At 39.0% G+C, this 16,719-nt stretch overlaps 1 protein-coding gene and 1 long non-coding RNA gene across 2 annotated transcripts; one reads left to right on the top strand and one right to left on the bottom strand.

Annotated features, from left to right (window-relative positions):
• Positions 1 to 529: 529 nt before the first annotated feature.
• On the bottom strand, positions 530 to 7,672 carry LOC140323876 (methionine aminopeptidase 2-like). Its single transcript, XM_072401278.1, has 10 exons — positions 7,375 to 7,672; positions 5,758 to 5,868; positions 5,400 to 5,462; positions 3,371 to 3,473; positions 2,699 to 2,860; positions 2,258 to 2,439; positions 2,068 to 2,162; positions 1,894 to 1,990; positions 765 to 868; positions 530 to 668 (listed from the first exon to the last, which is right to left on the bottom strand). The coding sequence occupies exons 1-10, from the start codon at positions 7,655 to 7,657 to the stop codon at positions 549 to 551; spliced, it is 1,320 nt and encodes a 439-aa protein (XP_072257379.1). The 5' UTR covers positions 7,658 to 7,672; the 3' UTR covers positions 530 to 548.
• Positions 7,673 to 7,700: 28 nt separating this feature from the next.
• On the top strand, positions 7,701 to 9,112 carry LOC140323877 (uncharacterized). Its single transcript, XR_011919456.1, has 2 exons — positions 7,701 to 8,009; positions 8,461 to 9,112. It is a non-coding gene; the product is annotated as an uncharacterized lncRNA (long non-coding RNA).
• The last annotated feature ends 7,607 nt before the right edge of the window (positions 9,113 to 16,719 follow it).

Raw genomic sequence — 16,719 nt, 5'->3', positions numbered from 1 at the left:
GAATGTATTTGTTTAAAAAATATATATAAGTTGTGTGCACTTAATCACCCCAATCATATTTCATATTTTTGTTATAACTATAGTGTATTTATAAATTATATATAGTAGTTTCACATCAGTAGTAGGAATTATTACAAGTCCATATGTTCAACATCCATAGCACCAGCTTCACATTCTATAGGTTTTGTGTTTTCAGGATATATATGGTCTGGTTAGTATATTGTAAAGTTTTAGGGTTGTGATTGAAAAATAAATTAAAAAAAAATTGATCACTAAGTTAAAAATGAGAAAGTTGAGCCTGGCAGCAAAATGTTAAAAAACATAAGATAAAAATAGACGTATAATTTGATAATGTTTCAGATAAGATCTTAAAATGAGGTGCATTTGTAAGTAGAGCAACAAATGTTGTAAATTCACACTTCAGCTGTATAGTCCCATTTAAAATCCGATACTGATACATTTGCTATACATGAATTGCTCTAAAGATACAAAACTATCATTGTACAGCAGTATTTTCATGTAAATATATTACAAATCAGAATAGACTCCTACCTAATTGGCACATGCCCAACATCAAAGTTTTTCATGTAGTGGGAACATTCCATGTCATCATGAACAACTCCCTTTCCAGTGCTACCAAAAGTCTCTATTGCGTACACTTCACCTTCCTGAAAGAAAATTTGTGTTATTTCCACTTCTGAATACTATAATGAAAATATAAATGTTATAAATATATATACGTGCTATAATGCTTCAGCACATACCTCCATTCGAGTTGCTTCTCCTCCTTTCACAATGGGCACGGTTTTACCACCATGTATTCTATAAGGTCCAATAGAATGACCATTTAGATTCCGAATGGGTTTCACTTGAAAAAGAATGACAAATAAGTCAATTTAAAAAAACAATTTTAAAAGACAGAAATTACAAGCTCTTCCCCCAATTTTTTGAGAAAATGTTTGTGTTTCAGTATTACAGCATACAAAATTTAAACATAAGTACAATACATCATAGGTAGGATTAAGAGGTAGGGAAACCCTTATGACGAATAAAAATAGTCTTTACAACAAAGATAATTTCCAAAGCTTAAAGCCTTGGTAATTGGAATAAATGGAAGTTAAAATAAATAAATATATTAACGCACATATATTTTATATACATCCCAAATACCCATCAGGGTTATCACTTAAGGGTGTCAACTGATTTTTGTGTTGCTGGGCCGGTCTATACTAACCTGCCTTTTACCTATGTGCAAAACCCACAGGTAAAAGGTTAGGTTAGTTAGTAAGATCAACTGTAGGACTAATACATCTGTCATATTCCGAAAGATCCTAAATGGATGTTGCAAATGCGAGACATAAAGTATACATTAACAAGTAAACATTTGAGGGATTCACTAAAAAAAAAAACTTTTTTTTAATCAAGATAAAAATGCTATTCTAGCAGCCAGGTTTTCTTTTGACGGTCACAAAGCCAGTATTTTAGCATTTTTTAGTATTTTTATATTATGGAAGCTTACAAATATGTCAGAAGTAGTTTATTAACTATGCAGCCTGTATATGTGTATAGGCATTTGTCATTTTAAAAAGTTCTGCTGCCAAGAGCTGGGAACTTTATTGCAGATTTCACTTTTCGCCTGCAGATACTGGCAGCCCAACACTACACATATAACAGTAGTGCTGTACTTCCATGGAGTCTGATTTTATCTACCTTGTATCTTAAAGCATAGTCTCTTCCCTCATGGCACTAAATTGAAAGCAAAAAACAGGGATGATAGATTTAGATCACTGTTTTTACTATAATAAAAGCACAACTAAAATGAAAATTTGCCAATTTTTAAGGCTTCCCACATAAGGCTAATTTGTCAGTGCTGAATGTAATTTACATGCATACCTTGATATGTTTTGCCATCAATTTCAACCTCATACGATTCCATTACCTCTTGGATTGCTTCACCGACATCACAAAGACGGACATCGATACCAGAACACTGAAGAAAGCAAATATTTAAAGATTGAAGAACTTATTAGGCCTCCTTGAGATGAAATGTAAACTAAGGATACATACCCTAATTCCAGTGTTTGTTGCATCCTTCACAGCTTCCAGCAACTTGTCATACTTTGGATTGAATGTGACTGTAAAAGCACAGTCAATTATACGACCTGTATAAAGAAAATCCAAAACAAAAACTTTCTTACAACTGGATTCCTATTTTTTTTTTTGCATTTTTAGATACAAATGACAACACTTTATTTACCATTGATATGTGTTCCAAAATCAATTTTACAAACATCATCATACTGTAACACGGTGGAATCCCCAGCATTAGGAGTGTAGTGGGCTGCACAATTATTCAAAGAACAGCCAGTAGGAAAAGCAAGACCAGCATTCAGTCCATTTTCTTTAATAAGCTTGCGAGAGCAGTCCTCCAGTTTTTCACTGCAAAAAAAAACAAAGTAAATTTTCTACTGTTCATAATGTATTTTAGTTACATCCTAACAATGAGAAAAAGCCTTATATACAGGAAATGTTATAGTGTGTGGTATGTAACACAAATGGAAGAAGCAAAAAAAAATAAATAAATGCTATTTTTCTTTTTATAGCATCCATATTAAATATTAAGATAGATTCCTGATCAACATTTTAATACTTATTTTATTTTGATCCAGATTGTGATCAAAGCAAACTAAAGGCTTACCAAATTTCAATCATGCTCATTCCTGGCTTTATCCAGCTCATTACATATTTCCTCACTTGTCTATGAGCTTCAGCAGCTTGTCTAAAATCAAGCCATATTTCCTCACTAGCCTGGTCCAGAGCTTTCTTTTCTTCACTGGTTGTCCTCCAAGCAGCAGAACGCCTGCAACGTACAGAAATATATTATCATTACATATTTACACCTAAAGAAAGAAATTATTGCATTTAATTAACAAAGGGGTATGGTAATAGTAAGGAGAGCAACAAACCATAAACCTTTATAACAATAAACAATAAAATTTGAGGTACAGGTATCAATAAGGCAGGAAAGCATAAACAAAAATAAGTCTCAAGAACTTTCTTTGCTTTTATAAAATCTGTTTTTGTCTTGAACCTGTCTGTTCACTATCATCTATAGAAATTATACCTCAGTGCTGAACTCCAAGGCACTACATCAACCCAAACCTAACAAGTTGGTTTGAAGACTGTTGCTAATGTTCATTTTGTCTGCCTACTTTCCAAGTATCCATTAAATATTATATCTAAATGTAATATTGATGAGTTTTGTAGAACCCTTGGAAAAACTGACTGAACCATAAAATATGTTCTATTAAACCCATAAGAATGTGTGTTTTATAGAAAATTAGCATCTTCAATGCTCTCACATACATACCCATCTTGGGCTGCTGGATACTCGCACTCCTGTCCTTTAGGAAAAGCTCCACTTGAAAACAATTCACAAATAGGAATGGAAGGAGGATCTGTTTGAGTCTTGGCTGCAAGAAAAACACAAATATTGAACACATTGATTTATAAAAGCCAACACAGCTACTCTGTCTACTTATAAAGATGCTCTAATTCATTCAATATTCTGCCACACAAGTGAAAATAATTTAGACTTTTTATGCCAATTAATATATGTTTTGTGTGTTTAAAAACAAAAACAAATGAAGGGAGCCCGAAGGCTACATTCACCCTTCTGGGTGGTTACCCCTAGCCTTGTTTGGGCTAAAAAAAACTTGCTGAAAGCGTTTACCCCAAACTAGACTCGGGGTAGCTAAACGTAGAATCAAGCGTTGCTTACCTGGTGCCGCTGGCATCCTCCAGTGTGCTGTCATCGCATCCTGTCCTCCAGCGTCGATGCCAATCTCCAGCGTTGGATGCCCATCTTCTCCTTCCCTCAGCATTCGCGTCCCTCAGCAATTCCTGATGACGTCAGTGCGTACGCCCGTCGACATGGCGGGAAATTCAAATATTTTGGATTGGATTCAATACAAACTCCTGTATCCAATCCAATACAAAATAATCACAAAGTAATTAAAACATTTTTTTTTATATTGTAGACCTGTAATTTATCGAAATATGTCCAAACAAGGGCCTAGTAGATATTATGAATATATTAAAGTTTGAAACACACAATTATGTAAAAAAATAAGTACATTTAATAATAAAATCAAATAAAAAACACAAAAAGCAGCTTAAACAGCTTTGCTCCAAGAGAGGGGAGGACGGGGGAAAAAATCCGGAAGGAAACCCGGCTCTACTGCCCTGAAATCTGAACTGCACTGGACTCTGTGCTGCTCCATTTTAAAACTGACCACACTAGGGAGGTGTTTTCAAAAAATATAGTACTATAGAGTATACAGAATTATTGCGTTTTCAGTATTTTTGATTTATGCATTCTTGTTTAGGCATATTTTTTTTTTTTTTTATTAATAAATTAAATTTTTTTTTTTTTACATGATTCTGTGTTTCAAACTTTATTATATTCAGGATATGTACTAGACCCTTGTTTGGACATATTTCGGTAAGTTACAGGTCTACAATATATAAAAAAAAAAATTTAATGAAAAACAGTGTACCGCTTTTGGTACAGAAATCCAGACATCAGTGAAACGCCCAGGTGGTTAAACTGGTGGTGAGATTGCAGAGGTGCCTGCTTCAGTTACTGCTTAGTCCTGTGGGTGGCCAAGCAGGTTCAAGGTATCAACTGCCTGTAGCTGCACAGCTACCAATGTTCCCAATGCAAGTGTAAACTTGGCCTTAAGCAGAGCAAATTAAATATTATCAGTGTTCTTTTTTTAGTTATTCATTTTTTGCAGCCAGGTGGGGAGAAGCAATAATACATTTAGCTGCAGCAAATTACCATAATAACCTCCCTAGCGATCTAATTCCGTGCAAATTTCCATGCAAGAGCGGTACAATTTTTTGCATGGAAATTTATTTTTCATTGTAGGCTGTAATTCTTAGGTATAACTCACCGATATTTAATACATTTAATAATAAACTTTAAATAACAAAACACAAAAAAATCTGTTAAAATATATTTAAATTCTAAAAATATTTCTTTGTATTTGACTCAATACAGCTATTTTGTATTGAATCCAATACAAAACTGTTTGAATTTCCTGCCGGGACCGACATCACCGGGAAACCCCGGAGGTCGTCGCTGCATTCCCTGGCTGGGGATCGAGGAGGAAGGGCATTTCCCCAGGCCCTGCGGGGACCAGCAGGACGACGGAGGAAGACAACAGAGCAAGGTATGTGTTTTTTTTTAGTTTAAAGCTACCCCGAGTGTCGGGATTACCGCTATTTGCAGGTAAAATCCACCGTGAGTCACACTTGGGAATACCACTGGGGGGGTTAAAGATTACATGAGGTTTTTGCGATTGAGATTAGATTTACTTTTAGAGATTGCTTACCCCCTTTCTTCTTCTTCTTTTTCTTCTTCTTCCCTGCTGATCCATCTCCTTTACTGTCACCATCTTATAGGAAAAAAAACACACAAAAAAATGAAAACAAATAAGATAAATATAAGACAACACTAAAAAGATAATTACCAGTCTCAATATACTCTAAACACAATGGATAGTTGTAGTATGATTATGAGAGGGGAGGGGGCTAAATATCTGCAATATATCTTAATGACAACCAATACTTTTGCTGCTACTGCTGTAAGTGCATGCATTGCTCAGATTAGTGAGGTACCATTGCAGAAACCACAAGGGTGTCAGTCCTGCACCTTCCCATCTCCATTAAATATTACAATAAAAGACCAACCTTCTTCATCATCATCCTTCTCTTTGTTTTCAAGTTCTTGTTTCTCCAATTGTTTTGTCACATCATCAATAGTCGGGGCTTCTGCTTCTCCTCCTTTCTCAGGTTCTTGTCCTAAAATAAAGCACATTATTTATTCAAGTAAATCATATTCATAAACTACAAGAAACTCTCAGCTTCCTACACTTTCATATTACAAGTGCTGGTGCAGTGGCCCTTCAAGCAAAACCAAACCCACCAAGATTTATGGTAAAAGGAGTAGAATTCACTTCACTCCCTCTCTTTCTGTGGCAGTGCACTAGTTTTTTTTTGTCGTAGGTTTTAATTGTAAAACTTAATGCCCACTTAGGGCTCACTCACAGCTACAGTTGGAGCACCAAACCACACTGTTGGTAACCAGATTTGCAAGCAGCACAGATCTTTAAAGCGTACATAAACTCAACAATTTAATTTTTACATAAATGGGTAGACAATCCTTACATGTAAGGGAAAAATGGTATTTTTTTTTTTTAAGTGCAACACCTTTTTTAAAAAGGGTGCAGCACCTCCCCTTTCAGTCATGATCTACGCAACAATCAAGAGCGCAGAGCCCTCTGTAATACCTACATCACGCATCCCGGGAGGCTCTGGCTGTTCTTTCTGCGCATGCCCTAATCTCAGACATGTGCAGAAGAGGCATTTTTTCTATTAAGGGAAAGAAATGCCAATCCCCCACAAGTGCAGTGAGATCGGCTTTCTTTTTCCCTTTACAGCAGAGACTGAAGATGGCAGCACCCAGCGCTTCCTCAGTGCCGGGATGAAGAGGATATTGCAGGACTGGATCACAGGAAGGACCAGCACCATTGAGGGATCTGCAGGATTAAATGCAAATGTAATTTTTTTGTTTTCAGTTTAGTCCTGCTTTAACCTCCGGTTCATTTCTGTCTGGATTTATATGTCTAAAAGCGGTAAATTGTCTTTCATGAAAATTTTTTTTACAGTATAAAAAAGTTTGAAACGCAAAATCATGTCAAAATTATAAATACATTTTTAAAAATAAAGTTAATAAACTTTGACATGCCGGGGGACAGCTTCGACGAATAGGATGTGGCGAAAGGATGGCAGGACACTGGTCACCCATGGAAGCAACCTGCAGGAAATAGGATGCCAGGGACACATGTGACCTGTGGCTGCAGTGGTGTGAACCTATATCTGTGCCACCTCACTGCTTCAGCCAATGATAGTGATGAGGGAGCCATAATGGAAGAGCAGGTAAGTATTTAATTAGTGATCCCATCCTGTGTCACTGATTGGAGGCAAATCATAGAAATGTTGTTTTCTGATTATATGAGGAAACATCAGGCCAGGGAGGGGATACAGACACCAACATGAGGACTCAGGTCAATTATCAGGATTTATATAGCGCCAACATATTACACAGCGCTGTACATTTAATAGGGGTTGGAAATGACAAACAGATATAGACACATATAGATACAATCTAAGGGGGGGGTATGGCTCTCTTTCCTTTACAGGTCATAACCCCTAGAAGAGCTTTCATAGTCACAGCCATGCACCCTACAGAGGAGCACTGGGCTCCCAGCACATTTCACTGTGCACATGCTGGGCCTCCCCTCTCACCAGTTTTAGACTTCTTCTTCTTCTTTCTCTTCTTCTTCCCCGCAGCGCTGTCCCCTGCCACCGCCGTCAGCTCGTCCTCCTCCACCTCACCGTTCACATGGCGCTCCCCATCCTCCTCCATCCCGGGACTCTCTCGCTGCACCCCAACGCCCGCCATCTTACCATAGAGAGGAAGGCAGCGAGCCGATAGTCCCCAGGACTTGTCAGGCTGGGAGGAGCGCACAGATGCATGCTGGGATGGTGGAGGACTCAGCTGACTGAAGTGAGCGGCGTGCTGGGACATGTGTGTGAGGTCTCTCATATATCTTACTTTCCCAGCTGGGATACAGCAAGCTCTAACTTTGTATCGTAACGCTGTGGCCGGGTTGGTTTAGGCGAGCTGTATACAGAGCTGGAGATTTGTAGTAGCCATTGACATTCTTCCTTTGCCTGCTGCACAATGTTTACTGGGCTCTTCCCAGCCTCTAAGGTAACTTTACCCATTACAGCACAATCACATGCTTTAATGTATTACTTGAAAATACCTCCCATTGCAAAATGTATTTCCCTATAAATGTCTTTTCTTATATATAGACTGAACATCTAGGAGATATTCCTAATCCAATATTAGCAATACTTCTTCATACATCTCTAATGTAAGTTTTTCCTTATTTTTATCTCTATAATTTACCCAACCCTACTAGGAGATTTCCTTATGAAAATATTCCATTATTCTTTATTTATGTCCCCACACAGAAAGAGATCAATACACCGCTCTGTCACTAAATAATAGACACCCAAAATACTGACTAAATTAGGTATTTGGACAAACTACAGTCTTGCAGTACAAGTTTGACCTGTTGTGGTTTACATCTTTCTTCACATATTTGAATGTTTTGACATGTATTTGGATATATATGGAACTAGATTCTTTATATTTCCATTAGTGCTTCTTACATGTCTTACACTCTCCCCTGATAAAGCCCAAGCAAGTGAAACACATGGGAATTCTTTAGACTTTGTCCCTGATTTATCAAGTGAATGCGCATAAACTCTGTGCTGGACACAGTGAAATTTGCTATGGTAATTAGGGTGATTTATTTTCAGCTGTGTGATTGAGGTGGGTCTGGTAAGCTCGGTCAATGGTGATGTCATAGCAATCAATTAGTGCACACCTGCTCCCTGTTCTGTGTGCACCTACACTCTATTACAGGTCAGTTTGAATCTTTTTTTTTTGGTAACTTCTAAAAGGTTTATGTTACATTATACGCATTCACAAAATTGTTTCATTTATCATTTCATTTGCTGCAGTTGTTGTTTTGATACTTTTTTGTTTGGTTGCAACACTGCAAACCAAATCATATCAAGCTGTATATATAATATTTAGCAATTTATGATATGTCATTTCACAATAGTAATCAAGTAGGTTTGCTTTTATGGTAAGCATTAATGACTTTTTGTAATCCTCATTATTGTTAGCTTCATCTGTTGCTACAATGTTTTTGTGCCTGTTTGAAAACGATGGTCTCTACTGGTTGGCAATTCTTCAACCTGTTTTCTTACAATGTATATGTAATCATTGTTATAAAGGTTTTGTCCTTTTTTTTTATCCATGAATAATTACGAATGTATGCATGGTTTCCACTACAAACTGCTGCTTGTCCCATTCTCAATGTCATAATGTCACATATTGTTATTTGAATGTAATATGTAAGTTTTCCTTTTATGAATAAATTGTCATGGTTATTTTGCTGAATAAGCTGTGGTTTTTTCTTTAACATACTTCACTGATGTTGATTTGCTGCCACTATTCTACACTCATTTGTCCATTTGTAGTAGTGTTATAAGTTTGTTCTGGTTGTGCTGTCTGTTCTTAGCACTATTGTATACAAGCACTCTTCCTGACCAAACTGGTTGTCAATTAGCTGGCCAGCTGAGTTGTGTACTCATTCTAACACACCTGATAGTGATGGAATGAGGTCGGGGTTGCCAAGCACAACATCAAAGCACATTGATTGCCAAGCTCACAAGCAGGGTCAGGCACTCTTAGAAATGAACAGATGTCCCATTTTTTTTTTTGATTGTATGCATTATTTAGGGGTTTACATAATTTAAATAGTACTAGTATATAAAACTTCCAGGGACAAATACACTTTGTGCAAAACATATTTTCTTGCTTTTACAGCCTTTCAGGTTGTTTATGCAGGTTTGAATTCCATTTTAGACCTTGGCCCACTATAAATTCACTTGCTTACGTCAGCTTGGTAGTGGAAGCAGATAAAGGTGGATTCCTTCTTTAACCAGAAGCAATATCATCCACAAATGTATAGTAGTCTGATGCAACATTCCAGGGGCTTTCCAGAGGTTGCCAAAGGGATGTTATTATCCAGTTACCAAATAGATTAAATCATTAGGATGTGTTAAGCACTTATGTAATAATAAATACATTAAATCATTTTTTGTTGGCAACTAGATGGTGCTGTGTTGTATTTTTCCTGCTTTTCAGGCTGCATAAGCAATGCTTGGCCAAATCTAGATATGTGTATGAACAGTGAAAAAAAACAAGAGAAAGAGAAGGATGCACGCTTTCCTTAAAGTCTTAAACTAGCTTTGAGCCAACTCCATGACATCAGAAATCATAGGAAGTAATAGGCAATCTTTTCAATTTGAAGCATGTTAAGCAATATGCCAAAAAACCCTCTTTGCCTATTTCTTCCTAATATTTCTCTTTTATATGTACACACATGTGTATGCATGTATGTACATACATGAGTGCACATGAGAGCAAAACAAACTACACACACACAAAAAAAAATTTTTTAACAAAAAACTTAGCCGAATGATGATGCACAGGTCCTTCATTGCAGAAAAGGCCAGCGCATTTTTGAACTGCTGGAACACAGTTTGCAGGTTTGCATTCAACAATGCCTTTCAACAATTCATAGAAAGGAAATGCTTAAAAACAATCACAATTTACTTGTTTAATTGTAGGTCTGTTGGATCACCCAAGGTTAAAAGTTCTGAGGAAATTGTAAAGAAAAAAAAACGTCATTTTTAAAACAACTTTATTCAAAATAAACACATTTTCAAAAAGACCACATTAAAATAGAGACCACACAGACACCACTAAATTTACATGACACTTGTTGTAAATGAGGACAAGTCACCTCTAGTGCTCTGTGATTAGCTGAGCAAAAGGGATCCCTAATAATGCTTGAGCCATCATCAGGGTTTCCCTCTGGTCATTCAATCACAGAGCACTAGAGGTGAATTAGGGGACCTGTCCTCATTTACCCCCTAGTGCCTCTAATCCCACACTGTCAGGAGTCCCACAGCTGTGCTCATGACATGAATGCAGCCGTAGGAATTATCCTTTCATTGTGGTATACCCTGTAAAAAAAAAAAAAAAATTGAAAGGTACACTAAACACACATTTACTTTAACATTTAGCCTCCTATTTTTTACACATATTTTCACCCTTTCAGGGAACGAGTAAGGAGTTTTATGTACCCCTGTACTCATTCCCCAGGGTGGGGTGGCAGAGATCTGGGAATTTAATAAAAGTCAACGTTTGTGGGTTTTTTTTGTTTTGCTGCATTCCATTGAGGAGATTTAGCTTTATTTCCTATCCCATTAACACAACAGTAAGAAAAATCTCTACAAAGGGAGGGGAAATGGTTGTCACTGGATCAGGGGCCTTTATTGGAATGCTGGGGTGACAACTCAGACATTATTATTATTAAACGGAGTTTAAGTGCCAACATATTATGCAGCGCTGTACATTAAATACAGAAATTTCAAATGACAGAAAGACAGTGACACACGAGGAGGAGAGGACCCTGCCCTGAAAAGCTTACAATCCAGGGGGTGGGGGGGGGGAGGGTCTCATACAATAGGAGGGGAGATATTGAGTGATGGGAAGTAGTGAGGGTTTAGGAGACAGGAGAAGACAGCTAGGCAAGTTTAAAGAAATGGGTTTTGAATGTTCTTTTAAATCAGCACAAGGTAGGAGCAAGTCGAATAGGATGAGAAAGACCATTCCAGACAGTCGGGATAAGTCTGGCCGCAGCATTCATAATAGATTGTAGAGGAGAGAGTCGAGTTAGTGGAATACCGGAGAAGAGGATGTTACAGTAGTCCAGACGAGAGATAAGAGTGTGTACAAGGAGTTTGGTGGTCTCTGGGGAAGCGGATTTTGGAGATGTTGCGCAGGTGACAGGACCTGTAGATGTTCTGGATATGGGGGTTGAATGAAAGGGCAGAATCAAGGGTAACGCCAAGACAACGTGTCTGAACAGAGGGGCGAATGACAATGATGTTACCAGGAATATGTCAAGGGGAGATTTGGAATTAAAGGGGGGGAAGATTGAGTTCAGTTTTATCCATGTGGAGTTTCAGGAATCGGTCAGACATCCATGATGAGATGGCTGACAGGCAGCATGAAACCTTATCTAGGTCTGAGGGAGACAGGTCAGGAGCGGACTGATAGATTTGAGTGTCGTCAGCATACAGATGGTACTGTGAGCCAAAGGAGGATATGGGACTACCGAGTTAGGAGATGTACAGAGAGGAGTGAGAGAGGATGTACAGAGAAAAGAGAACTGGTCCAAGGACTGACCCTTGGGGAACACCAACAGGGCGGAGAGTGGGAGAGGAGGAATTACCATTGAAATAAACTTGAAAGGAGTAGTCAGATAGGTAGGAAGTAAACCAAGAGAGGGTAGTGTCACTGATTTCAATGGAGTGCATGATTTGGATTAGAAGGGGGTGATCAACAGTGTCAAAAACAGAGGAAAGGTCAAAGAGGAGGCAAAAGTTGCCTTGAGACTTTGCTCTGATGAGGTCATTGGCCACTTTAGTAAGAACGGTTTCAGTTGAATGGACAGCTTGAAAGCCAGACTGGAGAGGGTCAAGGAGAGAGTTGGTGCTCGGGTAATCGGTGAGTCTTTTTTAGATGAGGCGCTCGAGAAGTTTGGATTTTATAATAATTACAGACCCTGTAACAGTGATCAGCAAGATAAATAAATATGGGTAACTACCCAGAGGAGACACAGAGTTCAGTAAATGTCTAATGAGGTCCTACAATAAGTTCAAATGCACACAGGCTTTATATCCTATCATTATTATTAATTTACATAAGCATTTACAAATACCCAATGCAAATACGTAAATGTACACAAATTTACAGTGGAACTAAAGTCCCACCTTGGACAAACGGCAACCATGTGCCAGGAATTAATGAATTCCCATGTGGGAGCCACGAACCCAGGCCCAGCCATTCAAAATGGCCAAAGTTTGTTTTCAAGAAGGGAAAAAGATAACAGCAATCTGCATCAGAACAGGAACAGGTGAGTATTGTGGGTTTAGTTCTGCATTGCCAGTTGAACTGTATCTAAAACTAAGACACAAAGCCTAACTGGGAAAAAATAAAACAATTACAGATGTAAAAACCCTTCCTAAGTGTCAGGAGAGAGGTCCACTAGGGGGTGCTACGGCTTGCACAAAGGTAATGTGAGCCCAGGTCTTCTCTAGAGCCTCTATTGGTTTGGATGTTGCGCTGCTGGTTACTGCCAAGTTGCAGTCCTTGGGCACACCAGGGTGGGCAGGAAGCTACATGGTACCAAATCACTAAGCAGAAGAATCGTCTAGGAAGGCCAGGGTCAAGGCACGCAGCAAGCAAGAGAGGTCCAGTCCCAAGCCAGGGGTCAAATATCAGGGATTGAGGAAATAAATGCCAGTGACACAGGGGCCACTGCTGACACAGGGAATGCAACGGTAGGCACAGGTGACACAGGAATATCCACAGACAGGAACACTGGAACAGCACAAGGGAATAGGCTAGAAACAACAGACAGGACAACAAATGGTTAATGCAGGAGCTGGCATGAGGGAACACTAAATTAGGCAACAGGTGTACAGGAACTAGCTCAGCAGCCAGGGGCTCGGCACCAGAGGAGATATGTTGCACGAACTCGGATTGCTGTGTCTGAGCTAGCTAAATACCCAGGGATGATTTAGAGGCTATTTTCTGATTGGGCGAAACTGATAAAGCTTGGGAGCAGAGGCACGCCCAGAGTCAGAACTGCTCGACGCCTGACTGACGCCTGCGCTTTAGTGAGTGTGACATTACCCCCCTTTTACGGGGCCTCCGCATCCGCCAGGGTCCAGGTTTCAGTGGGAAGCGAACATTAAACCTCTTGGCAAGAAGAGGTGCACACACATCGGTAGCTGGTCTCTCCTCAGGATCGAAATCTTTCCAGTCAATCAGGTACATTAGCATCTTGCGAGAAATCTTGGAATCCAGTATTTGATGGACTTCATATTCCTGAGTAGAATCAGGTGCAGGAGTAGCCAGTTGAGAGGGACCAACAGCTTAAGCAGAGACACATGGAAAGCATTGGGTAGCTTGAGATGTGGAGGAAGGTGTAGCTTTAACAGACTGGGTTTGCCTTGGCAAAAATTTCTTAAGGTCCAATGAAACGAGGAGCAAACTTCAGAGAAATACAATGAATATTCCTTCTGGAAAGCCAGACATTGTCCACATCATAAGTTTGTTAAATACTGAAAATATAATTACATTAAGAAACAACAATTAATGCATTTAAAGGGGGAGAAGCATATAATACCATACACATTTCCCAGCTTTACTTTAAGGGTGATTTTACCTTAGTTTGCAGACCCAGAATTCGGAACAATAATATTAGATGTGTCATAAAGCGTAGCAGATAACCAAGAAGAAGCGTTTCCCCTTTTGAAATCCATTAACTAAACTCATCTAATAAATCTGCAATTTTATAAAAAAGCACACTGAAATATAAACAAAACAGTCCCTCAACAACAAAAGTTTCTATGAATGATAAGTCAAAGTAAGAAATTAGATTGCAAAGTATTGTTCTTTTTTATTTCAACAACAGACTATGCGCAAAGGTGTGCAACAATGCACAATAACAAACATTTACAACCAGATGATAAAATCAAATTTTGAATTGGAATACATATATTAGTAAGTAAGTAAACCTCCAAGAATTAAAATTCTATACTAAATGTACACAAGCTAGATTTTTATTGCCCGGGTGTAATGCGCCTGGGCACACAAACCACTACCGACTCCAGATATCCTTGAATAAGGTTTATTCAGAATGGTACAGCACACTGTGGTAACAGAGGCTATAGCGGGCAATGGGGTGATGGACAGGCTCTCCTTAAATAGCCAGGATGACCAATCACCTTGCAAATCTTAAATGCATACAGCTGTCCTTAGGTCATTTAATGATCGTTTGTACTTAATCACGAATGACTGATGGCATATGATCTCCAATGATATTTTTTGGGCAGCATACAATATAGAACTTCCTGATTTGCAACCCAAATCCCTTGTTTGCAGTGCATAGTTCTCCCCAGACCCCTTTTGGTGGGTGAGCCGCCCGGCTTCCTTGCCCCCTCCGCCCTACTCCTATCAGCATCTCTAGTCCTCTGAACAGAAAACGGAGAGGCTGCTCTGTTCTCAGCTGTCATCCGTTCAGAGGATTCCAGCTGCTCATAAGAACCGGTGGGGAAACAGCACAGCTATGATGAGATCGGAACACAGGCTGCCCTCCCTCGTCACATAGTTGTGCGGAGTCTTCTATTAAAAAAAAAAAAAGAAAAAAAATAGTTTAAAAATGTATCTGCTCGAGTGGGCATGTGTATGACGTCATTGTCAGCTTAATAGCTGTGTGTGTAACTGCATGTCATCCTGCAGCCTTACAACTCCCTGTGTACAAACCTTCATATCTACTAAACCATAAGTCATAATTACTTGAAATTTTCAGGGTGTGCAGGGAACAGTCCTAGTTAGAAACCTACTTAGTAGTAATTTCAGCACCCAAGCCTTAAAAAATGTCAGGATATGGGGATCAGAATTGTAAAAACTTGTGAAAACATAACTTTGGGAGTGCTGTCTCAAAACCAAATGTGCCTAGGAATCCTTAATTTTTACAAGCAAACTGGGGACCCCCAGGGCCACTTACAAAGAAAGAAGTATTGGGATGGGGCCCCTAAATTGATAACCTACCTGTCACAAATCTTTAACTGTCATACTATGTTACCCTGTCTGTTTCTCCTCTCTTGAACTTCAATTTCATTAGAATGGGTGGGTGTGCAAAACTAAAAATGTAGAGGGGGAGGGGGGACATCTGTGGCTTTTTCAGTTTCCTGCACCTCCCTATTTCAGAAAAGTCTTGGGTTCAAAGAACAGAAGCAGAAAGTGTAGCATATTGTTACAAATATAGTTTTGTGAAAGGTAGGTAAAACATTTGGGGGCCCCACCCCAATGCTTCCTGCTATGTAAGTGGCCCCTGGGGGTCCCTAATTTGCATTTTCAATTTTGGACCTGTTCAAATGTTCAATCCTCACAAGTTTTTAAACTCGTGATCCCCATATCTTGAAATTCTCTAAAGAAATTTTGGTTATTAGTAGCTCAAGTCATTACAACCAACAATTTAGGAGACCTGAAAGATTGAACAGAGTTAGTTGTTAGACTGCGGAATATGACAGTCAGATTTTACACACACACAGCTATCACACTGCAAGTGGATAAAATTTCACAGGCAGTTCACCTTTTGTCCATTGAATATGGGCACTGCTATCGCATGCACAATGCTCTTAAAACATCACCCCATTTTACCATGGTGACATGGGTGACATTCCTTTTTATTTTATTATAGAAAATTGTGCTTTGTTTTATTGGGGGGGGTAAAGACTGCAGAGTAAATCTGCAGCCTCCTGAGGTATTTGTGTCACATGTTCCAGGTGGCTGTGGACTGCTCCTTTTGCGCATGCATGACATCGGGAATGTATCATCAGAGGCTTTGCTATAATGTAACAAAAGTGCTCAATCTCACACATGCCCAATGAGATTAGCACTGAATGGAATGGTGAGCATCGGAAAGAAGAGGGAAGCTGAGCAAGCATATGACTGGCTGGGCTCAGTTTGTGGACGGATCAAGTGAATTTTTGTCAAGTGAATCAAGTGAATTTTTTCGAAAGTTTTACATTATCTAGATATAGCACTAGGAGGTGACATCTGATGTCAGGATGAACTCACACTGGCAGTAAGGTGGGAGCACTAAATTTGCTGTATCTTGCCCCACCCACTTTTCTTTTACCAACCGGCTACAGCTTACCCCCCACCCAGCTGAAAAAGTTTCTGGGGAGAACACTGCAGTGGGTTGCTGTGCCATATATTGCAAAAGCAATAAACTGTAGTGTAAAACATAGTGTTGTGGTGAATTGTCACTATGGTGTGTGTGTTAATAAATAAAAGGTAATGCAGTTTTGAACCATTGCAGTGCTTTTGCAGAAGCATGAATAGATCTTACATTTTTT

This window comes from Pyxicephalus adspersus, chromosome 2 (assembly GCF_032062135.1).
Source record: "Pyxicephalus adspersus chromosome 2, UCB_Pads_2.0, whole genome shotgun sequence".
NCBI classification, from domain to species: Eukaryota; Metazoa; Chordata; class Amphibia; order Anura; family Pyxicephalidae; genus Pyxicephalus; species Pyxicephalus adspersus.
The sequence above is the reverse complement of the archived record's forward strand: the minus strand, read 5'-3'. Positions and strand labels throughout refer to the sequence as shown.

What these genes read in the sequence shown, in the direction of transcription:
- LOC140323876 (XM_072401278.1), bottom strand. Translation starts at nt 7,657, where the DNA reads ATGTCCCAGCACGCCGCTCACTTCAGTCAGCTGAGTCCTCCACCATCC. An exon ending in GAAGAAGAAGTCTAAAACTG is followed by an intron (nt 5,869 to 7,374) that starts GTGAGAGGGGAG and finishes GCTTTATTTTAG; the next exon opens with GACAAGAACCTGAGAAAGGA. An exon ending in GAGAAGCAACTCGAATGGAG is followed by an intron (nt 669 to 764) that starts GTATGTGCTGAA and finishes ATTTTCTTTCAG; the next exon opens with GAAGGTGAAGTGTACGCAAT.